Below are 25,665 nucleotides of genomic sequence, written 5' to 3'. Positions count from 1 at the left end.
TGCACCAAAGGAGGTAAAGGAGTTGGAAATGAAATACCTCTATTTTGAGATGGTTTACTTAAGATGCGAAATATCATATTGCCTTCCTTCCTTTGATTGCTTGGTATGTATTGGTATATCTTTCGGCTTGACGAAGACTTGACATCTTCTATCTTTGGGATATTTTGTTCTAATGACAATGATGATTTTGGTTTTGAGACTTTATCAATAGGCTCAAAATAAAACTTTGCATCAGCATAGAAGGATTCTGCTATAGTGAATGGCTTTTTATCAGCAAAAATCCTTACTACGCTCCCTGAAGGATCTTTATACTTAATGCATTGATGGAGAGTAGATGGAACAACTCCATTTTCATGCAGCCATGGGCGACCGATAAGAACATTATATGAGGTAGCCGCATCAATCACATGGAAGTATACATATGTCATAAGATTTTCAAACTTTAGAACCGGAGATATGGTGCCCAATGCTTCTTGACCAGCTTGGTTAAAGCCATGAATGACAACATTTGAGCGACATAGGTCTCCTTTAGAATACCCAATCTTTTTAAGAGTTTGCAAGGGTAACAAGTTTATGGCTGAACCACCATCAATCATTATGCTATTAATGGGGAGATCATCGATCTCGCCGAACATAAGAAGGGGGTCTGTTATGCTTTTTATTTCCTAACAACAGATCCTCATCATTGAACGCAATACTTTGAGTTTGGGATAATTTTACTTCTGCTTGTGAAACCTCAACCTTATAATCTTTAGGGAAGGAAAGTGCAGTAATAAATGCATTTCACAAATCAGAAGAGAGACACAAGGCTTCATACACATAAAACATAGCTGGTATTTTCTTCAAGTGTGAGATTACATCATACTTGACCGACACATTAGGAGTATGGTCAGTCGCATCATTCAGAGTTACATTTGGGTGATTTTTTTGTTGAGGAGATGGCCTATGTAGTTGATGGCCTGATCTAAGTTGAACTTCATCAACTTCGGGTGCCTCTTCTTTAGGGAAGTGAAGAGACTCCTCATCATCCTCAAAAACACCTATGGGGAAAGCAGCATATTCTTCGAGGGGGTTGTCCTCGTGCTTTTTTATATTTGGTAGAAGCGCGGGCCTTTGCCCTTTTCCATCATTCGTCGAAGAGCAAATCGTCTTGAGAGTTGCTGTCGACTCTCTCCTGATCTTTGGGAACCTGATGGTCCACATTTTGGGGTGTGGATCCACCGAATGAAAGCCTTGCCTTCATGCTAGGGCTTAGCTTGCTGTTGTGTATGCCCTGAGAAAGACATATTAACATATGCTCAGGTTTTGATATCATACATCGATCATAAGTTGGCCACATTTTTGGAGTTGCACAACTCACCGGATCACTTTGAAAAGTGGTGACATTTGACGTAGCCATTTTCTTTCCATTTGTCATGCTTTTGAGTAGATCGACATCTATGGTGCCTTCATCTATGAGCTTTTATATCATGTTTTTGACCACAAAACAATCTTTGAGCATATGACCCAAGATGCGATGAAAGTGACAAAAATTTGGCTCATCGAATTTAGAAGCTTCTTTCGGCCTTTTTGGTTTGGGGAGCTCGATGAGTTTCAACTCCCGTAGGCCCATGAAGAGATCCCCCACTTCTTCATTGGGGAAAGAGTACTTCTAATTTTGACACTCGCTAAGAGTTGGCCTTCTAGGAGCTAGTGCACCCCCTTTGCTTGGTAATCTTGTGGCGGTGCCCCCGGTTTGGAACTTTTGAGGACCCATCGTTGTCTCCATGGCCTGCATTTGCTTCGGCTTAGAAGATGTGGGCTTATCTCATGGGTTGTTTTTATCCAATGGCACCTTGTGGAACGTCCTCGGTGGATGAGACATGTGATGCATATAATTCTCTATGTCTATGGCCTTTGAGGACAACTCTTCGAAAGTTATTGGCCTTACACCTTGCAGGTGAATGGCCATGTCCGGGCTCAAGTTATTCATACACATACGAACTGCTTCTGGTTCGGTGATTGGCTGTGGGCAGTGGAGGCTTAAATTCCTCCACCTATTGATGAAATCCACAGCTTTCTCATTTGGCCTTTGTAAGGTTTGAGTCAGCTCAGTTATTCCCACCATCCTTTGAGTGCTATAAAAGTTCTCTAGGAAGGCGCCTTGCATTTGTTCCCATGTACGGATGGAGCCAGGTGCCAACTTGCTATACCATGTGAAAGCTAGACCCGATAATGTTTGTACAAATTAACGGAGAAGAGCTCCATTGTGGGCTGTATGTTGACACGCAGGAAGGAAATGGGCCACATGTTCATGTGGTGATCTGGTCCCATTAAATTTACTAAATTGCGGTTGGCGATAGTTGTTTGGAAATGGTACCATGTCCACCTCCGGTGGATATGGTTTCACATACCCCGAACGCATGGAATAATGCGTTTGCATATATTGAGCCTTTACGCCTTCCGAAATCATCCTTTGTATGGCTTTGAGTGTGATTTCAGGTTGGTGATGGGGACCATTATGACTGGTCGAAGTGTTCACATCATTTGTATGATTTCTGGTGTTGGCCACCTACTCACGAAGCGCGGCCAACTCTTCTTCTTTTTGTTGTAAGGCAGCCATCATTTGGTTCATCTGCTCTTCAACGGATTGACCTTGATTTGTGGCAAGCATTTGTTCAGCACTGCTAGGCTCACTCTCACTATGCGGAGGTTGTGAGTCATCCTCACTTGGGGCTTGTGGATCTTCACCATTTAGTGGCTTTGGATCAACCGAGCCTGCAGTATCCGATAATTCATTTTCAAAGTTAGAATGATAATCAAATAGGGGGTTATAAGACCCTACATAGATCGTATTATTTCTTGAATTACTAGAGTTTGTTAAGCTTCGAGTCACCGGACGATGACCCACCAGAATTTGTTTATGAGGCTTCTTTCTTTTGAAGTGTGTAGAAGCGGAGGAAGTATCACTCGTGTTGCAGGATGCTTCCTCAACAATCATTGGCATTGAAGAGAATACCTCAAAACGGTTGCTCGAGGCTCTTTTATGAGGAGGCCGATAAGCTAGTGTTGTTGTATCTTCCACTTTTGGAGTGGCTGCTTTTATTTCTCCTTGGGTGCCACCAGCATGTCTTGATGACGCATCCCATTGTACCCAACTAGACGTGGAGTTAGTTGGTATTGCCATCGCCCTTTGCTTTAAGCTGGCACATCTTGCACATACATTGGCAGCCTGCTTTGCATATCTCCCTCGCCTCGAGTTCCTTTTTACAAACTCTTGATGCTCGGATAGTTTGGCCAAAATTTTGGCGCGTCGCATGATTTCACCCTCAATATTATTTGAGGATGTGGATGCTCCAGGCAACAAGCTCCTTAGGTCCTGGCATATGGCCCTTTTGATGGAAGCCTGAAAAGCTTACCTCGCAACATTTTTGGATCCTGCGATATTCCCTGCTTTGTTGAGCCAAAATTGAATCACAAACATAAGCACGTTGTGCATTAGTCATAGAGTCAATTGCGTTGTTGAAGTTGGCCCATGCTTGAAGGATTTTGCGTTGCTGTCGGTGATGTCGCTTTGGAGACATAGAATCTTGTACAGAAGGCCATGACGGTGCCACCTCTGATGATATAGGATCAGAGAGTGTCGCAGCCGGATCAACATGTCCCCTCTTTATATCATTGAGGGAGAGGTGAATCCCTTGCCACCGAAGCTCACGCTTAGGTAGATCATTGCTGGGATTATAGACCAAAGTGGGGATAAACTCAGGAGCTTCAGCCCCAAGTTGGCTTTTTGTTGATGAATCACTTTTAGTGGACGACATACTATATTCTGTTGCCACGACCTTTCCTTTGTTGGAAGGACGCAGGTAATCCATCTCTCCCACCGCTACAACCCTTTCTTTGTTGTAGGGGTGCGGACGTTGAGGTTGATCCCATAGCACTATCCCCCTATTTGGAGGTGGGAAAGCTATTGTCAATGCATTCTTTGTTGGAGGTGCCCCTAGTATGCTTGGGGCAGGTTTGGAGGAACCAGCCCCCAGCTTATCATGAGTAATTGAAGGTGGCATTTCCCCCCTTGTCTTTGGAGTCGATGAAGAGGATATCATTGGTGGCATCAACTTGGTTGGCGACACCCTTTTGGCACATATAGGCCACTCCCCAAGCATGGCGGGGCGAAACTTTGGCGCCATCTTGGAACTAGGGGACTTGGTGCTCTTGGGCTTGGATGAGACAGGAGCAACCACATTGGAGAATGTGGCCTTGCGCACATTGGTAGTGCGCTCATTGGAGGACATCATCCTTGCTTTGGCAGCAACTCTTCTTGCCCACTGCTTTGCGCCTTTGGACATGATAGGGGTGAACCCTTCCTCAGGTTTGGAATTGACCTCTTATAGCCAGTGACACAGCTGTAGTGTGGAGTGAACCAGCACTGTTGGAAGCTTGAACGGGACCCATGGGAACATCGACCCAGAGGGAACCAATGCAGATCGTGATGAAGTCTTGAACACGTCCGACCATACCTTCATATAAGAAAATCATATATGAGTTTTCTTGAATGCAAATATGAATGCACATATAATTTCATTTGACAATTTAGGTCAAAGCCGTATGATGCAACCATGTTGGAACTCAAAGATGAGGGGAGAAGTAGGTCCCACTGGGTGTGCCAGAATCTGATGGCGGGGAAACGGGTGGCTATGACCCGCCTCCGCGTCAGCAGAGACAAATTTGGTTTTGGTTAAATTTAATTGGGACAAAAGAAAAAGAACATGTATTGCAAGTCCATACTTCCATAATTCTTATATTTCCATAAAAATTATGTTAATTACATCTCTGTAGAGAACACCCTTGATTAAGAGTTCCAACATGAGTACATGAAAAATAAGATTACATCATATGGCTTCCTATTACAAACTACAAAAAGAAAACAAAGTCTTCAGTCTTGTAGTCTCGGATGGATGGATGAATATGTATGCTTGGCATAGGCTTGAACTTGATGCATGTTATTTTATTTAAACATAGCATTTTCATTTGTTGAGGAGCTAACATATACTCCTTATACGATTGGTCGCTAGCTTGTTTAGCATTCTAGCGACCCATGATATGCATGTAGTTAATCTATGCAAAGCATTTATGAATATATTATTATTTGTTCATATCATGATATGGCGCTAAATTTAGCTAACTCATCATGGGACCTCTTGACCATGCCCCATATGCATATACGACCAGGAGAGAATGATTTGTTTGTTTGTTGGACATTTCTTTGGTGCATAGTATCATGTATGTATGCACGTAATTTACTTTGAAGACTAAATTTGACATAGTCTTTTGGATCATTTAAGATCATGATTTAGCATGTTTTTAGATGCCCGTTCATGAATGTACTCAGCATATGGTGCAATATTTTATTTGAGCTAAGCCAAAGTATTTATTTTGCCATGGCCTAGAAAGATATGTTGCATCATCGACTCGGCCAAGGCACGTGCAATTAATTTATTTTATCAAGGTTACCATATATACTCATGGTATGGCATGCAACATTTAATTTACTCATGATGCTCGGCACCTGGCTCGGAGAGCTTATGCCGGGCATAGATGACATGTGTGGAAATTAGGATGAACATGACAAAGCCTATTTAGTTTGGGCTAAGTTCACGTGTTTGTAACGTTTGGTTATTTTATTTTACCGTAGCCCTGCAGCTGGTTAATTAGCATCAACGGTCATGGCTTGAGATTTGACATGAATTAATAAATAGATTTTGCTTAGTTTATTATATATGGTTTAGCAGGGGTTCAGATGAAGGCCACCTAAACACATAAAAAGAACATTATTTTATAATCTATTGGCTAAGATAGCCACCCTCAGAGTGACCATTTGATTTTGTTGTCTCTGCAAAATTTATTAGATTTGAATGCAGTGTATCTGTTGAATTTGACGCAACACTAAATTGGCACTTTTTTGGGTATATGTATATGTGTGTGTGTGTGTGTGTGTATATATATATATATATATATATATATATATATATATATATATATATATATATATATATATATATATATATATATATATATATATATATATATATGTATATGCAGGTGGTTTGATCATGATACTTCTCGTGCAAGCCGGAGCAGGCATGCTAATTAGATCAGAAGGCAATGCTAATTTGCATGTAATCTTTATTTTCTTTACAGACATAGGACATGCAGATGTCAATTGACTTTACGTGGTTGCAGATAATCTTGGTAGGGGTTTACTATACTTTTTTCATAGACGCAATCTAGTTAAGAGCAAGACTTGCTTTTGACTTTATCAGTGAGATGCATACCGGTGTAATGCACGAATACATGAGGTGACATGCAGTTCGGACGCTAGCTAGTTAGTTTGTACAGAAAATGCTAACTAGCCAGAAGATGAATATATTTATATACACTTATATATGCAGTACCTTGTTAATATCTTGTTTTTTATATAATTTCATTTGCACATATGATTGTTTCTTTAATTTGATAGAAACCCATGTATGATCTTTCTTTATGGCTTTATTTTCTTTGATGCATGATATGAATTGGTCGGCGTTGTTGTGGCCAAAACATATGTAGATATGGAGCCGATTCGTGTCCATATCAAATTTACTATTAACCGGGTGGAGCGCGTCCAGCAATTTTGTGCCATGAGTCTTTAACCGGGCTGGAACCAAGATCGCGTCGAACCGAATTTCACTGAGCCATATTTGTTGGCCTTTCACACCTTTACCGGGGCATATTGCCCGTGCGCAAAGTGCGGTCGTGGCATTGTTGGCCGACTTTTCACCGGGGCTTGCAGCCCATGCGCATAGCGCGGCCATTTGGCCCTTATACCTTTACCAAGGCATGATGCCCATGTGCGGAGCACCGTCCTCACTGGCCCTGTTTGTACCAGAATAGAGGACGCAAGGCTCGCCGACGAAGTTGCCGATGACGACGCTTGTGGATGCAACAGCCGGAGATAAGAAGCGGGATGGGAGGTAGGATTAGAGATGTGCCCTGAGGCATCTCACCTTCTCAGGGACCCTAGAGCCGACGTCGCTTCTTGCGGCGAGCTTCTGGTGCCTTCCGCACGACAGAGCGGCGAACAGGCAGCCTGACGGTGTTTTGGATCAGAGAGCCGGGTGGTGGTCTGTATGTGTGTATGTGTGGGAGAGCAACGCGACAGCCTAGCGGTGCTTGCTTTTCTGATCGGGGAGCAGGGTCGTCTCGAGCATCTGTGGTGATTCTCTATTTATAGAGCAGAAGCCAATAGGAGTTGCCAGGCAAAATGGCACTCTTTTTATTTGATTTTCAGGAGCTAATGAGGCCGGCGCGTTTGATCTTTGAACGAGAGCACGAGCGTTCGTTGAACGTGAGTTCGTGCATGGGAGTTGTATGACTTGGTCTTGCGGCAGCGATTTGGAGCCTTTGACCATGTTTGAATATGCCAAGCGCGCACAACAGTTTCTTCCTTGCCTGGCGTTTGGACGGTCTACTATTTATTTATTATTGCTTTTCTATTTTTTACTTGCAGTAATTAAGTAAATGTGATAATACTTATTTTCTTCCGCAGCGCCGTATGAGAGTATCCATGGTCCGACTTGTTCTATACGTGAATATACATTTGCATAAGTCATTATCTTTTTCTTTCTCCTTTTGAATAATCACCACATCACTTATATGATAGACCCTGCTGTCAACACCCTTTAGAATTCAGAGCCTATATAGGTATACATCTTCACTCATCGTGCATATTTGTATGCAGTATATTTCATAGCCAACCTCATATATATATATATATATATATATATATATATATATATATATATATATACACACACACACACGTACATTAGTTTCATTTTCTTTCCAGGCGTGAATACGCTCATGCATATATGTACATGTGTGTCACCTTTTTCTTTTTGCCCCACCTTCTTTTCCTCTTTAGCGATGTTATATTATTCTTTATTTGCCTATATCATATTCATATAAAATTTGGTCATCTATACCATTTTATTTAATATGGTATAAATGTTTTCACACATTTTTGGGTATGCCAAAATTGGTGTCAATAGTGACTTGCAACCCTTATAGAGCTAGAACAAGTTTGCTTTTCACTATTTGTCATACTAATCAAATTGCTCTAGTTGGTTTATAGATTTTTAAATAGACTATTCACCCCCCTCTAGCCATATTAGGACCTTTCACCGAGGCTCCGCAACTAGAGGTGGCATCCATGCTGGTTCTCTGCTACGCCAAGGCTTGAGCTAGACTGGGCAATGTGCCCATGGCGGAGATAGCAAACAGGCTCCTGGGGATCTACCGCGGCTATCGAGCAGGTGGGACGGGGCGTGCCGAGGGATTGGCATGTTTTGCCTCGCAAACCACGATGTCCCTAGGGCCACCAGTAGCGCGCGCCCATGCCACCATTGCGGCTAGGCGACCTGCTCAACCTCGCGAGCATGAAGTACGGGGCGCACATCGGCACATGGTGCGTGCGGCATAGACACTCTTCGACGCGCTCACCGCGCCGCTGGACCTCGGCGTGGGCCAGGTGGCGGCCTACCTCCCGGAGCACAACGATGGCTTCCTGCGGGTGTCCACCCTACATCTGCTCCATTGGGTCGTCGGTACACACGCAACCCAGGTGAAGCAGAAGCACCGGTCGTGCCCCCACGCAGAATCACCTCAACTCCCCTTTCTATGACATGTGGGCCTAAATGCCAACAAGTCAATGTAAGACAGTTTGGACTGCCATGTCCGCAAAACCAGGAGCTAATACCACTAGAAGGGGTTAAGTGTCTGGTTTGGAGAAGTTTAGGTTGTTGAATACATGGTTTCATAGTTCAGGGTGTAAAGTAGACACTACAGCAAAGGTCAGGGGGTTATTTAGACTTTTTCCATTTGATATAGCTTGAAGTTGTGATGAGCGGCATAGGCTAGAAGCATTCGAATTGCTTCAAGTCTTGCCACCGGTGCATATGTTTCTTCAAAGTCCAAGCCCTCTACTTGAGTGAATCCTTGAGAAACCAATCTTGCCTTGTTCCTCGTCACCACACCATTTTCATCTTGCATGTTGTGGAAGACCCACTTGGTGCCAATCACGTTTGTCTTGGGTCTCTCCACCAATGTCCAAACTTGATTCCTCTCAAAGTTATTTAGCTCTTCTTGCATGGCCATCACCCAATCCTCATCTTCAAGTGCCTTTTCTACCTTGAGAGGCTCCAAAGAGGAAATAAATGAGTAATATTGACAAACATACTCCTTTATCTGGTCATATGATTTGTACATCCACTATCAAGCACACAACTTGATCCACCGGAGGAGTATGCCTATGAAATAAGTTTAGTTCCTTAATTTAGGTCCCCAACTAGACTTGTGGCCTTGCATGTTAGTCACAAGTATCTTAGGAACCCAAATAGAAGTGTTTAGATAAACATTAGTTTTCTTGCCTACATATTTGACAATCACTTCTCTACTGCTATTATTCTTCAATACAAAGCACGATGTCAAGCTTTGTCGAGGTGCATGGCTCTTAGGTTGATAATCATACTTATTCATTGTGCCCCATATTGATTCCTTTGGCTTCTGAGAAACTTAGTTTTGCTAGAACACCTTCTTCATGGGCTTAGTCTGATTAGAAACATAATTGGTAGCCTTCCCATTTTTGAGGGGCGCGGCACTACCACCCTTCACCAAGGCACTGCCGCTCTAGAGCGCTGCATTGCCGTGGACTGTGTAGGCTGTTCTGCACCAATTCTACCCTTCCTCTCAAACTGTACACACTCATAGCCATTCACTATCCTTCTTTCATTTGTCTTAGATTCTTTTGTGTGCCTGAGCCCATGCTTGACTGAGGGATGCCTCCCATTCTTGTATTGTGGCCTTTTTGGTTCATCCACCTTCTTGCCACTAGCTTGGGCCTTACCATCCATGCACCCTTTACCTATAATGTCATTTAGCCTTGCAATCTCTTTTCTCATAGCCTCCATATTTGCAAGGTTAGTAGAATAAACATTTAAATCAAGATTATAGCATTTTCCACAACCTTGGCTAGTGGAGGGAATAGAGATTTCCTTTGCCTTAGAGGGATGTGAGTTGCTATCCCAAAGAATGCTATATTACAACTCAAGTTCTTTGTACTTTTCATCTAAGTCACAATACTTTTTCTTGAGAGCAATATGTGCTTTCTTTGTGATAGCATGGTCCTCTTGCTCTTTGGCCAATGCCTTGCACAAGGATTCCACCTCACTTCTCTCTAATGCAAGAGCTTACTTGCTAGCAATGTAGAGATCCTCTTGTTTGATAAGAGTATCTTCTCTAGATTCTAGCTCGGCTTGAACACTCTCTAAATCCTCCATTAACTTAGTGATAAATAATTTGGTCTTTCCATCCAAATTTTTAGTTATGTAGTTAATTTCTTCATCACTAGATCCATCATCACTAGAGCTATCACTAATATCACTACTAGAGATATCACTAGGAGGTGGAGGAGGTTTGGTTTTTATTTTTACCTTCTCACCCTTTGTCATGAGACAAATGTGAGGGGAGTAATAGTCATCATCAGACATGTTGTTGAAGAGTCTTGGTGTAGAGGATGTATTGTGGATAGCCACGATTGCAATCTTCTCATACTCTTCACTTGTGCTTTCTCTAGTTGAGTCCCACTCATGCCCAATGTGAGCCTCTCCCTTGTTCTTTTTGCTCTTTCTATGGTCGGTCTTGTCCTCTGTCTTGTCCCTCTTGTACTTGTTGTCTTTGATCTCATATGAACATTTGGCAATATAGTGTTCGGTGCTTCCACAATTGTAGCATGTCCTCTTCTTCTTGTTTGGAAACTTCCTCTTCACCACCTTGTAACCTTGCCTCTTTAGCCCCTTTTGATATTTCTTCATAAAGAGAGCAAAATCATCAACCTTCTCATGTTGTCCATCATCACTTTCATCTTCACTTGATGATGATGTTGTCTCTACTTGCTCTTGGACTTGCTTGATTACTTTCGGTTTGCTTGTTGAGGCTTGCTTGTTGATCTTGGACTTGCTAATAGAGCCTTGCTTGCTTGATTTGTTGGTCTTGAGAGCTACATCCTTGATCTTCATGCTATCTAACTTTGCTTGCAACTCACCAAGCTTCTTTCTTTCATTTGCTTCTTCTCTTTGCATGTCAAAGGTCAAGATCCTCTCAAGTACATCATTTAGTGTGAAGTACTCAAACTTCTTCTTGTCTCTAATTAGTGTCACCACGGTCTTATTTCTTGGTGAATAGGCTTCTAACATGATTTTGACTACCTTGTGATCATCTAGCTCATCACCACCATAGCCTCTAATCTTGTCGACAATCACCATCAATCTATCAAACATCTCTTGTGGCCCTTCTCCATCCAATATCACAAACTGGTTGAGCTTGGCCATCAACAACTCAATTATTGCTTTCCTCACTTTGTCAACCCCTTCATGTGCAAGATGCAAAGTGTCCTATATTTGCTTGGCAACATCAACAACCCATCGCTATATTGTACTCATCATCATCCAAAGAACTAAGCAACACACTTGTGGCTTGACCATTGAGATAAATAGTGCCCAATTCGGTTGGTGTAGGATTCTTAGGATCAACCAGTGGCTCAAACCCATTGCAAACAACCACCCAAATGCCGGGATGAAGAACTATAAGATAGGCTCTCATCAAGTGCTTCCACTTGGCAAAGTTTGTCCCATCGAAATGAGGCAACTTGCCTCGGGCACATTGATGAAAGACCTCCGATTATGGTTAGGCATAGACATAGAAGAATAGTTAAAGGATACAACAACATATTTGTTGTTGTAGTTGACTTCGCCCTTTCCTTTCTTCTCCTTCTTGCCTCCCTTGGTCACTTGGTAGGATTCATCATCATCTCTATCTTCGATGCTACTTGATATCTCACTGGATGATGTATTGTTTGCCTTTGCTTCATCTTCCTTCTTCTTCCTAGCTTCTCTTCTTTTCTTTCTTGCTTCTCTCTTGAGCCTTCGCTCTTCTTTTCTTTGCTTCTTGTATTCTAGCTTTTGTTGCTCATTCTTCTTCTTTTCTCTTGCTTTTCTTGCAACCTTTCTTTTCTTCCTTTCTTCTTCATTTTGTGCCTTCTCAACATCGGTCATCTCGAGCAGTGGGAGAGTGGAATTGCTTGCTGTAGAGGCACTGAGCTGGCTGCTGTCAGTGTCGTGCAGGCCCACATCTTCCGGATTGACATGCATAGGCTTCACAACACCGGATCCTCCTCCTGGCTCCATACCTCATGTGGTGAAGCATATACGAGGTAACCTGCTCTTATACCACTTGTAGGATCTCTAGTTAGCTTAGAGGGGGATGAATAGGCCTGTTAAAACAAAACTTGAACAAATATCAATTTCAACCCGTGGCACTACCGCTCCAACCCCACAGCACTGCCACACTGCGGCACTATCGGGCCAGATCAGCAGCGCTGCCGCACTTGCAAACAACTTCAAACCACAGTTTAAAATCTATGAATCAAAAGCTAGGTTGGAGAAATTATTAAGCTTCCTGCAGGTGTATAGACCATAGATTGACAACTAAAGATTGTAGGAGAAGCACATACAAGTAGATTGGCCACAAACCCTAGAAATTACCTCAACAACAATATAAAATGCAAGTGAAGTAAATCAAGCACACGGTGACACAATGATTTATCTCGTGGTTCAGCTCGTCACTAAGGCTTGCCTAAGTCCACGTTGTTGAGGTTAGCCACTAAGGCTTAGAGTTTTGCAATCATTCCTCGTTCTCAGGTCAAGAGACTCAACTCTTGAGATGAGAGGTTAGTTTACTAGCTTCAAGAGATGGTTACAAACCTTCCGAGGCTGCCACACAAGTTGGTAAGCTCCACGGGCGATGCTCAAGCCAGCTAGGAGCCAAGCTCCAATAGTAACAAACACAACCATTGGCCAAAACGTGAATCAAGTGCTCTTTAGAGTTGGGGAATCAGTGGATCTGCTCTCTAATCGAGTTTGGTGGCTTTTTCTCTCAAGGAATAATGTGGAAATCAAGAGGAATGCTTGAGAGCTTAAATGTACCAATGGAGGAGAGAGAGAGAGAGAGCACTGAGCAGCTTTTCGTCAGTCTGAAAGGCTGGGCGAAGAAGAAGACCGTTGTGAGGGAGAGAAAGAGGTATAAATACCTCTCCTATTCCCAACGGTCAGATAAGTCGTGGCCTATCCGTGGCATAGCCGCGCTTCAAGTGTGGCACTGCCGCACCAAGCCAGACAGCAAAGGGTGAAGGAGTGTTGAGCTGGCTGTCTTGGCTGAACTTTGAGGATGCTTTAGTATAAGATTGAGCACTTGGTTGCACATGTTAGCATAAGCATTGTCCCCCTTTATAGTACGACTTTTCCTATACTTAAATTTGAAATATAAAATGAAATAAACCTCCTTTAAACTCGAAGCCATCATCTTTTGTAATTGGGGGCTACTCCATTACGTATAACATCCTCTTTTATGAATATCCTGCTTGTCATCTCGATAAATCTCATTAGTCCTTTAATTGCGTGGTCATTATCACCAAAACCCATAATTAGGGCTTGATTGCACTTACAACATTCAGCTCCCTAAACTTGTCCTGAGTTTTTACTCAGGTCCTGGTACTTTCAAATTGCACATTCATCTCTCCAAACTTGTCCGAAGTTCTCACGCCGGTGTTGATATTTCCAAAATACACACGAAGCTCCCTAAACTTCTATCATTGTACCATCCTAGTCCATCCCCGTCTTCCACACTGCGTTGCATGTACCCACCACACTTGCGCGGCCACATTGCACACCACCACATTCGTCCACCCATGGTGGTGTAGCTTACGGGGCAGGACATGCGACAAGAGCTCGGGAGGGATGTGCATACTTAACTTACTAGGACATATTACGCCGTTTGGCCACCCTTGCCGTCGTACTTGCCCTACCGCCCTCGTGGCAGTCGCATTCAACACCACCACTACACTCCTTCCTCTCCCCCGCCGAGCAGGAGCTCATGCTCATTCTCACCATCCCCACTCACTTAGTTCCCCACTCTCCTATCCTTCCTCAACTACCTCGGCAACAGCAAAGCTGTCGTTGCATCTTAGTAGGGTGAGCATAGCACGCGGCATGGAGGCGCAACATGCACGACATGGCCTAGCATGTCAACGTGGGTGCGACACTGCATCAACGATGCAACATAGACAACTGCGGGGTAGTAGGGCGAGCATGGTGCAGTGCTACATGGCTACGCATGTAAGGCGGACATGTGTGGTGTGCCGGAGGTGAGGATAGTGGTATGGCGGAGGATGAACCATATTGGTACAATAATACAAGTTTAGGGAGCTGAGTGTATATTTTGAAAGTACTGGGACAAGGGCGAGAAATTGGGACAAATTTAGGGAACTAAATGTACAATTTGAAAGTACCGAGACCTAAATAAGAACTCGGAGTAACTTTGAGGACCGCTGGTGAAATTATTACTCTATTAAAGTTAAGCCCTTAGTGAGACATTGAGCTCTGTCAATTTATTAGGATATGTTTAACGCTTTTAATGATAATGTGAATGAAATTGGTTCCCTCAAGTTTAGGAGAGATGAATTTAAGAAACAATAATTACTATTAAGAGAGAATTATCTGTATGGGCTCCAAAAAACTGTGCCTTCCTTTCATGACCCCCTTTTTTGAACTTACCTATAAGGCCCGAAAACGAAAATCCCTTACCTGTATGGCCTTCCGTCCATTTTAGCCACTTGACGGTGTTAAGTGAGGGATAAAATGACCATTTTATGCCATGTTAAAAAAGATTAAAGTGCTGAGTTTAGTTTGTCTGTTTAGATTTGGAGTAATATTGCGCATGGTTTAAAGTGTTCATAATTGAATAAAAGTATTTGTGTGTGTGTGTCGAAGTGATATTACAATAAAAATGTATCATATTTGCTGGTTACAGATTTTTCTCTCAGAACTAAGAAGAGACACACACGCCTCAATTAAGTGGGAAAAAAGAATAGAGATAATCAGCCAACGAATATAGCTATTGCAATTTGCACAGCCACACCCATAGACGCACAAGTACAGGCATACATACATACAATACAAAGTTACAAGCACAACCAGGCTATGCTATGCTATGCTATCACGTCGACAGCGTCCGGTCCAAATCACGTCGACAGAGTCGCTCTGGAACGTGGCCGGGTTGTTGGCGTAGGTGACGACCTGCACGGCCGTGTTCTTGTCGCTGAGCAGCGCCTGCCGCCAAGTCCGAGGACAGCAGGCCGCGGTTGGCCATGACGCCCTTAGCTGGTCCGACGACAGCAGGCCGCCCTTGGCCATGAGGTCATATACAAGATAGTAAAGGGATGGCCGAAACTGTCTGGAATTTTGACCGGTACATGATCTAGCGTTTGCTGTGTGCCGGCTTTCAAGATGGTACGAGACATTCTGATTAGAACTCGGTACCGGAACGGTCTTTGCATGCATGAGAGGTACACCAAATGCTAGCTTAGGGCTGAAACTTACACATGAGAAAAAAGTCTTTTGTTACAAATTATACTATGTAGGGTTGAAAACTTGAAATGGCATGCCAAAATTAAATTTATTAAAATATGAGATGTGGGCAACAACCAACAAATAAACCAGCAATACGTGTTGACATAGCTGAAGTCATGGTTTCAATTAAATGCATGTCGAACAAATAAAGAGGTGAAATATGGGGAGAACTACGGGAGTGTTTGGGAGTGCTCCGCTCTACGTTTTTCAGCTTCGCTCCACGTTTTCTAGCCAAACGGTTTTAACTCCACACACTTTGTTCGAGGAAAAATGGTGGAGTTGTGAGAGCATCTAAAGAGGTGCTCCACAACCTCCAGTTTTTTGTGGAGCTGCTCAACGGTAGAGTTTGTGGAGCAGTCCCCAACATATATGTGGATGAATAAATCATATATTATATAATAATTTGTAACTGGAGTCTATCAAACATTTAAACTAAAATAATGTAACTGGAGTATATCAAACATTTAAACTAAAATAAAGATTATCATATGGTATTGTGTTTGAAAATTAACAAATATGAGATAGCACAGATAAGAAGCTCTGATTAGCTAGCTCACGCAGAAACAATTGGTGATGGATTAGTAATTTTATTTGAGTTGATGAGTTGATAATCTATCGGAAAACAAGCAACAACAAGATGACTTGCTAGTACCGAACAAACAGTACGGTACTACAAGTGGCAAAAGGGGAAATTAGCGCCTGAATTCTGCAACCGCAGTACCGGAAGTCCGAAAAGAAAACCGGCAAAACTGCCAAGGTTTCCCCGAGCTGCGAGACCGATGGCGACATCGGGTACGTTTGGATCTGGGCAAGAAAAATACTAGCCTCGCTAGGCTAGCCATAGCGTTTGGTAATAAAAAAAAAACATAGCTTTTGAGGGCGACCTTGCCCCGCTCGTCCAGAAAAATATCGCTCATGAGGAAGAGCCGATTCGGCTCGCATTCAACGGCAAATCGCGCTCGTGCAGAAGAAAATGCGCGCGAGACAATCTCATCCGCAATGAACTCCGCTTTTCCCGTCCACACCGCCATGTTCCTCAGCATCACATGCGATTTTTGCTCCAACACCTCCATAAATCTAGCCAGATCTCAGTTTGCAGGCACCATAACCTCCACCTCTATAAATCTAACTAGATCTCAGTTTGCAGGCGCCATAACCTCCAACCAATAGCTCTATTCTCGTCCTCTTAAACTTGATCGCTGCGAGACCACAAGATCGATTTCCTGGGCTGTCTTAAGCAGGACAGAGAGCAGAGCAGGGGACGACAGAGAGCAGGGATGGAGGAGCAGGTTCCTGCTCTTCAGCTTGCAAGGTCTGTAATCAATCCCTGATGTCTATTTTTTTCATCCAGAGATTAATTGTGATTGGAATACACCTGAGGACTCTTTAGATTGGGGATTAATTCCATAGAGTAGATGATGGGCTTAACGACTGGGCACTGATATGGTGTGTGCGCAGCACACTGCAGTCTGTAGATCTATTTAAAGTATAATCCTATGATTTCTTGGCATTGTACCATAGAGGAACAAATTGCCATGTTTCTCACTACCGTAGGATATCATAAGAAAAACAGTGATATTAGTTTTCATTTCATAAGGTCAGGTGAAACCGTTAGCCGATATTTCAATCAAGTTTTATATGCAATTGGACAACTTGGACCTAAAATGCTTAGGCATCGCTCTCTCGATATTCTATAAAAAATTGTAGGCAACCCTCGGTTTGATCCCTATTTTAAGATATGGCCCTTCACTATTTTATACCAACATAGCTTATTAATAATATGTTAGTATGTACTTATGTTCCTATACCAATTGAATGGCTAGGATTGCATCGACGCAATTGATGGTACCCACATTCCTTGTAATGTTCCATCAAGGATTGTAGATAGGTTCCGCGGTAGGAAAGGTTTTCCTACCCAAAATGTTCTTGCAGTGGTCGATTTTGATTTGATATTCATGTATGTAAGTGCTGGTTGGGAGGGGTTCGCACATGATTCCACGGTCCTACGACATTCTCTTGAGCATCCAAATGGCCTTCGAGTCCCTGAAGGTTGGTGTCTAGTCTACCTTTGGAACACTTACATATACAACTTAGTGATATTAATTGTGTTCCCAATGGTCTGGTAGGTAAATACTACCTTCTAGATGCTGGCTACGCAGCAAGGAGAGGATTTCTACCTCCTTTTCGTCAAACTCGTTACCATTTGCGTGAGTGGAGGGGCAATAGAGCGCGGACACAAAATGAGCTATTCAACCTAAGGCACTCATCCCTCCGAGTTACCGTTGAGAGAGCATTTGGGACACTAAAAAATTGTTTCAAAGTGCCGACAACAAGACCATATTATCCCTTCCCTTCACAAGTACGAGTTGTCATAGCATGTTGTATTCTTCATAACTGGATCTTACAAAATGGGGGACCTGATGAACTAGTCTATAGCGAACAAAGTTGGTTTGAGAACTATCCTAGAACAGCTGGACATGTTCAACGAGATTTACATGAGGAACAAAGGGAAGTACTCCGAGACAGGGATGCCATAGCTAATAGTATTTGAAGAAATAGGAACAATGTTAGGCATGGCTGAAAGGATCAAGATGCCCAAGAGGGGGGGTGAATTGGGCTAATTCTAAATTTCTTCGCAATAATTAAGTCATATGGTTAGCCCAATTAACCCCTTGTGCCTAAAGAATGTTTCTATTTGTTCTACCGCACAAAAGACTTGCAACCTAAGTTCCAATCCTACTCTAGCATGGCAATTCTAAGAATGTAAAGACATGAGTTGAATTGCACAAAGTAAATGCTCAAAGTAAAAGCTCAAGGTAAATAGAGAGGAAAGGACGCGGCGATGTTTTGCCGAGGTATCGGAGAGTCGCCACTCCCCACTAGTCCTCGTTGGAGACCCGCGCAAGGGTGTAGCTCCCCCTTGATCCACGCAAGGATCAAGTGCTCTCTACGGGTTGATTCTTCGACACTCCATTGCGGTGAATCACCCACAACCACTCACAACTTGAGTTGGGTCACCCACAAGCTCCGCCGGGTGATCACCGAACTCCCAATCACCACCAAGCCGTCTAGGTGATGGCGATCACCAAGAGTAACAAGCACGAACTCTCACTTGACCGCGACAAGCCTAATGAGAAGGTGGATGCACACTTTGCTACTCTTGATCTTCACTAATGAGGTCTCTCTTTGGATTCTCAAATCTCAATCACCTCACTAGGACCTTGCTCTTCTTGGTACTCTCTAAGGTGTTTCTCAGCTATTGGAATGAGCAAAAGTACCCCCATGTAACACCCTAGGTGTTAGCCTTGCATAACTTGACTTGCATAGCATGAGCATGATCATCAAGCATTCATAAACAAGCATTTACAATTGAAACATTGGATTGAAACATATGCAACATTTGCTTGTTATTGCATGTTTCCTTGTACATATGCAAATGATCATGAGTGTAAACATGTACTTGGTGGATGTGAGTCACAAAAACATTTAACAACACATGGGTTAGCAAATAGGACATTGTTCATGAAGGTCACCTTTCATGACCAAACACTTAAGATTTCATGTGTTAACCTAGATAGCACTATGTGTGACTAATACATGAAATGATTGTATGACCTTGCAATTTGCTTAAACATGTTTAGGGTATCATTATGAACAACTTTGATATTCATGGTTAGGGGTAAATAGGTCATTAAGCCATAGTTTGAAGTATACCACCATTTAAATGTGACTTGTTTGACCAAGTTTGAACTAGGTGCTAGAGACCTTGCATGGAGGTGGTCACTAAAGCAAAGTTGTAGTGTTTGGCAAGGGGAACAACTTTTATTTTTGGGTCATTGACTGATTTAGCTCCTAACATGCTTGAATTTGGATCACAAAAATCAGCAAATTCACCTTTTCAACACATCAAAATTTTTCTAAGTTCTTTTAACTGACAGTGCTGACAGCCCTACTTTGGGAAGACATAACTCGATTTCAGTTGCGAATTAGAACATGATTCTTTAACAACAAATGAAGCTGGTACATAGGTCTACCATTTCGGTTTAGGATGTTTGCACGAAGGAGCCACGGATTAGAAGTTTGATCTTCGTGAAAACTTGCTGTCAGGCGGCCATCGCGTTTTCTGACGAACTAAATCAAATCCGAAACGCTGGTTTCAGTGGCCGACCGGTTCAGAGCCGAGCCGCCGCGTGGTGGCCAGCGGACGCCGCGCATCGCCGACGCCCCGCCGCGTGTGGCCAAGGCAGGCCAGCGCGCGCCTTAACCTCTCCCGCACCCGCCCGCACTCAGCCGCGCACCCCATTTGCATTGCCTCTGTTTCCTTTCTCGCCCGCAGTAGCAGCCGTCCCCGCACCGAGAGCCGTCGTCGCCATTGTCGGCGACAGCTCGTCCTCGCCGCTCCTCCGTCACCGCAGTAGCTCCACCAGACCACCCGTGACCCACCGCGTCCACCAGTGTCCGCTGACCGTGCTCAGTAAGCTCCAGCGCCGTGCGCAAGCTCACCGGAGCCCCGCCGCCGACTCCGTCGTCGTGGCCACGCCGCCACAGTCCACCTCTTGCTACGCTAGTTTGTACAATAGGTCCACCATAGCTCGTAGATGCTCGTCTGAGCTTGTATTTGTGCCGCCGAGGTCATCACCGGCATACCGCCGTCGTTCCGCCTCGCCGTGCCGCCATGAGCGCTGCCACCGCGCGTAGCTTCGTCGAGAGTCCCAACCAAGTAGCCCAATCAACGCGCTAGGTCACGGAGATCACGTGGTGAAGATGTCACGGCCGGCAAACTCGCCGTCGGCGAGCTCTGGCCGCGCCAGCAGCGCGCAGCGCCGCTGCTCTGCTTTCGGTCACTGACCGGTGGGGCCGACTGTTCAGTGGGTCCCAGTCGTCAGTGACAGCAGTACTAAAGGATAGTTCATTTTGATTCCAGATTTCATGTGTTTTGTGATTTTTAGATCTCCAGTTGTATAGCTTCAAAAATTGTGAAATAAATTTGGTAGTGTTCCTTAGGAAGTGTAGTAATTAATAAAAATATGATCTTGACACTTACAGTAGAAATTTTGGAAGGTTTAAATTGAAATTTGAAATGTGTTTTTGAATGCATGCAAACTTGTTTATTTTATATCTAGAGTTCCTGTGCTCCAAAAATTATGAAATTTTTGTGGTAAGCTATACTTGACATGTATGAGCTATGGTAAAAATTTGAGGATCAGTGCATGTATAGATTTGTAGTTATAGATTTTTCTTTTATAAATAGGTAATCCTTGTATGATTTTTTATAAATTATTTAGGAATTCAATATTCATGAAATTTGTTGGAGGTTATCCTAGTACCATAAGTATGATAAAAAAAATAGGAAATCTATTGCTTGACACTTTTCACTAGGGTTTTCTATTTTTGCTATTGTAAGCCTTTCTGTCTTGTCATTTTTGTATAGAATGTTTTACTTGGTAAAATGACATGACACTTTTACAGTATTCTTTTGGTAGCATTAGTAAGGCACTGTAAATTTTTAAGAATTTATGATGCACATTTGGTATATGTTTATTATTTAACCTATGTATCTAAGTAAAATAATAAAGGCACTTAAATAAATAGTTTTGGCTTCACCATTAGGTTTTCTTGAGTGTTTTTGGTATGCTTAAACTGTTGGTAGACTTTGTGTTGTCAAACTTTGAATAATTACATGAAGTAGAAGTATTGTTACTTTATAATGCGAATCGGAAGGATTCCGGACAGATTCTGGAGTTTGATAAGTTGCATGATAAAAATGATGTTTATTGTAAAAATGGTTAATAACAAAGTTATAGATAACTTCATCATATGTCTTGTGTTAAAATTTCAGGACCATAGGTCAAATGGTTTAGGAGTTACAGCTGTTTAAAGTTAGCATTTCCGAATTACTTGCTCTCTGGAATTTCTGGACAGCACTGATATGATTGTCTGTTTTGGCTAAGAAAAGTTGTGAATTAGCTTTTGTGAATTAAATAAGAGTTGTAGGTAATTTTATAAGCTTTCCAGAAAGTCCAGGATCACTACATTTGGATAATTAGAACTCCAGTTATGAGTAAAACAAGTAGCTGTTGTTTGTGAAATAGTAGATGCATTGTTGAAGTAATTAATTACATAATCAAGAAGAGATATGCACCTACTCAGTAAACGCGATGCACTTGTTGTTACTTAAACCACATGCTGATAAGAATATTTGCAAGAATGCATTCTGCATGTATCATCATGCCACACTTGTTAACATATATGCATTCGTAATATCTTATGTCATATTCATGCATCTAGGATCGGAGGAAGAAATAACGTTGCTGGAATTCAACGAAGTAGAGGAAGGGGACCAGCAGGAGAATCCTCAAGTCGCAGCTCCCGAAGGCGAGGAGCAGAATCCTAAAGAGCTTCCGGAGTGTCCTGACCACCGCCCCACTTCCTTTCTACGAGGCAAGCCCCGGAGCATTTTAAGTCTCCCAATATTTTACAAATGACTACTTAAGTACTTATGATTGATGCATTAGGTTATAAGAGTTGAATGGAACCACTTGATGCATATAAATTCCTTGTCCAGATATTACACCTTTAACCGGTATAGGTCCAGGATCGAATATATGCTTAGCCATGCTTAGACCGGTAGAAGTCGGGTGATGTCCTGTCACCTGCGAGATATAGGTGGATACCGGAGCACGGTTGGCTATATTTGCTATCGTGGAACAGAACCATGGGGTAAAAGAAAATCGAGGCCGGGCGGAGTCTATGCGTAGTATGACTCATGTGATTCCGTCTGAGTCGATTAAGGACCGTACCGTTGTTGGCGCTTCTGACAAGATTGAACGCATGCCTATCACTTAGCTGGCCGGATAACTCGTTCCGACCACGAAGCCGGGTAGCTCAACTCAGGCCAGGCCCCGTTCTGTTGTGCGCTCCTTGCGGGGGGCGATCAGACTGAGCCTAAGGGCAGGCTAGGCCTGAACGTCCTGGCATCTGGTGTCCCAGATTGTGCGGCATGGTACGGACCCACGAAATGTGGACCTGAGTTGTACCAAACGTGACCTAAGGCTGCCTTCGCGCTGTATGCCTGGGTTTATGTTAGGAATAAATTCCCAGCTGGTTGAAATCGATTCGAATCGCCGTCTCTCCCGGATAGTGAGAAACTTGGCTAGTCCCAACATCGTAGTAACTGTGTTATGGAACATGATGGTTCGAATGAATATGGAATTACAATACCTGCTATGGTTACTATTGTATGCTTTTAAATTGATATACCACATGTTTGGCACAGGATAGTTGCTAATCTAGAGATGGATAGTTATAATTAACTTGATAAAGGAATCATAATTGTACAACTAAGTCAATTGCTTTTATGCAAAATGTTGTCAAGCTATCTCCACTTATACAGCCTTGCATAATCCTTGGAGTCATTTTATTTCTGGTTTATGACGGGTAAGTCTAGCTGAGTACCTTCTTGTACTCAGGGTTTTATTTCCCATTGTTGCAGATGGCACTGTGTATCATGGTTATTGCAAGAGTTGCTTCTATCCCGCCGTGGATGAGGAGTAAGCCTTGGGCAGGCTTCTTTATTAATCCCTATCTTTGCTTTTGTGGACCGTGATCCTACTTGGCACTGTATCAAACTATGTTGGAAACTTTATTTTCGAACTTAATTGCTTCCGCTTTATCTATCAAACTCGGTTTGTAATAACTTTTATTCGTACTTTGATGATGAAAATGTATCTATGAACTTTATGTAATATGTGGCATGTATGTTGAATCATGTACGATCTTGGTTGTTGTAAATCATTTATCGAGACCCGTCATGGTACTCGACGGACTACCGGGTTTATATGGGTTCAAGTATGACAGTGCGACCGCTTGCGGGCTGCCATTGTACTTGTACTCTTATAAATTGGTCGGTTCTGCGACACCCGACACATGAGTGGAGGTGGTATTTATAACACCGGCTGAAAAACGAACCGTTATGTGCCTCTGCGGGGTGACCGGACGCTCCAGTCATGTTGACTGGATGCTCCGGTCAGTATACCTCGAACTCTAGTGTTTACAGTGTGACCGGACGCTGGCAGTGTCCAGTCAGCACTGACCGGACGTGTCCGGTCATGATTTTCCCTCTCTAGAACCTTACTGGAGTCGACCGGACGCTGCCTCTCAGCGTCCGGTCACTTGACCTCTCAGCGTCCGGTCAAACCAGACGCAATGACCTTGGTCAAATAAACTGACCGGACCCTGAGCCAGCGTCTGGTCACACCGGAGCCAGCGTCCGATCAGTATTTGACCCTCCATTCACTTCCAACTCTCGATCATATGTGAATGAAGTTTGCTCCATTGGATCATAGGGCTGTGTAGGAGCTACCTAGCGCTAGTTTTAACAAGTGTGCACCACACCTAACTCACTAGACTCACCTAGGTCAAGCTACCCGTCCATACCCCCCTTAATAGTACGGCCAAAGGAAAAACAAAGTCCTAAACTACTCTAAGTGTCTCTCCAACTCCAATTGACACTTAGAACTAGTCCATCCTTAACCTTGTCGTCCATCCTTTGAAAACCGAAACGATTTCCATCGTAGGGGCATGACCACCTCGATTGACCAATCGATCTCCATTACCTTGACCTAACTTAATTGCCTCTGCAAAACACACGTTAGTCATAGTAATCTTGTATTGTCATTGTCGGGTACCTCAGAATGGGGTACCCCGAGCGAACATCAAAGGGGTCACTTAAGTCCCATCAAAAAACAAAGCTAGAAGGTAAGACGTGGGCCCCTCACCCGCCACGTCCGAGCCCGCCAGGCTCTCCGCCTCACCTCAAACCTCGCGCAGGAGGTCTCAGCATCCTGACGCAATCTCCGCCTCGCGCGAGGCTCTCCACGGAAGGCCTCAGTAGGGAACACAATCTCCGCCTCGCGAGAGGCTCTTCACGGAAGGCCTCGGCAGGGGGTGCATTCTCCGTATCACACGAGGCCTCTCACGGAAGGCCTCGGCAGGGAGTCCGATCTCCATCTCGCGCGAGGCTCCGCTCTCTGTCTCGCGCGAGGCCTCATTCTTCGTATCGCACGAGGCCAGCTTATCCATAGTCTGTTGCCCCCGCCTCGGTCGGTCTTCCCGACAGCACGTCATGTCCCATTAATACTTCAACCACTCCTGCAATCTCAGCCGGACAATGGCTCGTTGCCACAGAATGGCCGACGGGACATAAGGTCGCATCGGCCCCATACCGGCTGAGACAGGGCACGGCGGGGATTACCGGTTACTGTATCCTAACATTGTGCTCACGATCAGCGCCCACACTGCATTGTGCCCCACGATCCTCGCCTCGAAAACAACACGACATGGACGGCCTGGCCCGGTTCATCACCGCCTCCAAGCTAGCACCCTGGATCAACCGCTCTCTCTGAGCCTCAGCACTATGCACCAGGGTCTCAGCTACCTCGGGATTTGTGTCTACCGAGACCCCCCACTGCGGCGCAGCCTCGGCACTGACCGAGCCTCGGCCTCACGCACCGCCAATCCATGGCGATCCGCGTCCTGGCCGCCGCGCTTGCTCCGAGGCAGCCCAGGAGCTCCCATGACGCACAGGGTCGGACGTGACCAGCACGTCGCCCCAGTGCTCCAAGGATGGACCACTCCGATGACCACGCCGCCACAGGAATAGGCCACAGGGCTCGGACACACCGCCCCTATTGGCACGACGCCATATAGTCAGCATATGTACCGTCCTTGTCCTCCCTTCAACTATAAAAGGGGAGGACTTGGGCCACTTAGAAAGGGGGGGGGGGGAGAACACCTTGTAACACACACACGCACACATCCCAGCTGCTTGAGAGCAACGTCTCAAGCAGCCCACACAACACCTCGCCGAGACCTGGGATCAGTTCCCTCTCTCACCTAGCTTGTAACCCCCTACTACAAGCACTTTGGTGCAAGGAATACAAGATCGATCCCTCGGACTGGACGTAGGGCATCGATTGCCTAAACTAGTATAAACCTTGTGTCTCTTTGCATCACCATCCAGGATTAGGGGCACGCAGTTCACATTTGCTGGTTGGTTGAGGACCCCCCGGTCCGAAACACCGACAGTTGGTGCGCCAGGTAGGGGGCCTCTGCGTGTCAGTTTTGT

General features: G+C 44.1%; 2 protein-coding genes and 1 pseudogene across 2 annotated transcripts in view; 1 reads left to right on the top strand and 2 right to left on the bottom strand.

The window, feature by feature from the left end:
* Positions 1 to 1,126: 1,126 nt before the first annotated feature.
* Positions 1,127 to 3,166, bottom strand: LOC136454859 (uncharacterized; annotated as a pseudogene).
* A 7,099-nt stretch (positions 3,167 to 10,265) lies between these two features.
* Positions 10,266 to 12,260, bottom strand: LOC136454858 (uncharacterized). The gene is made up of 2 exons (XM_066455112.1): positions 11,727 to 12,260; positions 10,266 to 10,883 (listed from the first exon to the last, which is right to left on the bottom strand). Exons 1-2 carry the CDS (start codon positions 12,258 to 12,260, stop codon positions 10,266 to 10,268), a joined length of 1,152 nt encoding a protein of 383 aa, XP_066311209.1.
* A 4,556-nt stretch (positions 12,261 to 16,816) lies between these two features.
* The window catches only part of LOC136454856 (uncharacterized), a 44,789-nt gene continuing 35,940 nt past the window's right edge, over positions 16,817 to 25,665 (top strand). The window contains exons 1-2 of the mRNA XM_066455111.1: positions 16,817 to 16,851; positions 17,416 to 17,594. Coding sequence (XP_066311208.1) covers positions 16,817 to 16,851; positions 17,416 to 17,594 — 214 coding nt within the window. The remainder of the gene's footprint in view (positions 16,852 to 17,415; positions 17,595 to 25,665) is intronic.

The sequence above is a fragment of the Miscanthus floridulus genome, chromosome 5 (genome assembly GCF_019320115.1).
Source record: "Miscanthus floridulus cultivar M001 chromosome 5, ASM1932011v1, whole genome shotgun sequence".
Lineage (NCBI taxonomy): Eukaryota > Viridiplantae > Streptophyta > Magnoliopsida > Poales > Poaceae > Miscanthus > Miscanthus floridulus.
This window is presented reverse-complemented; position numbering and strand designations above follow the sequence as displayed.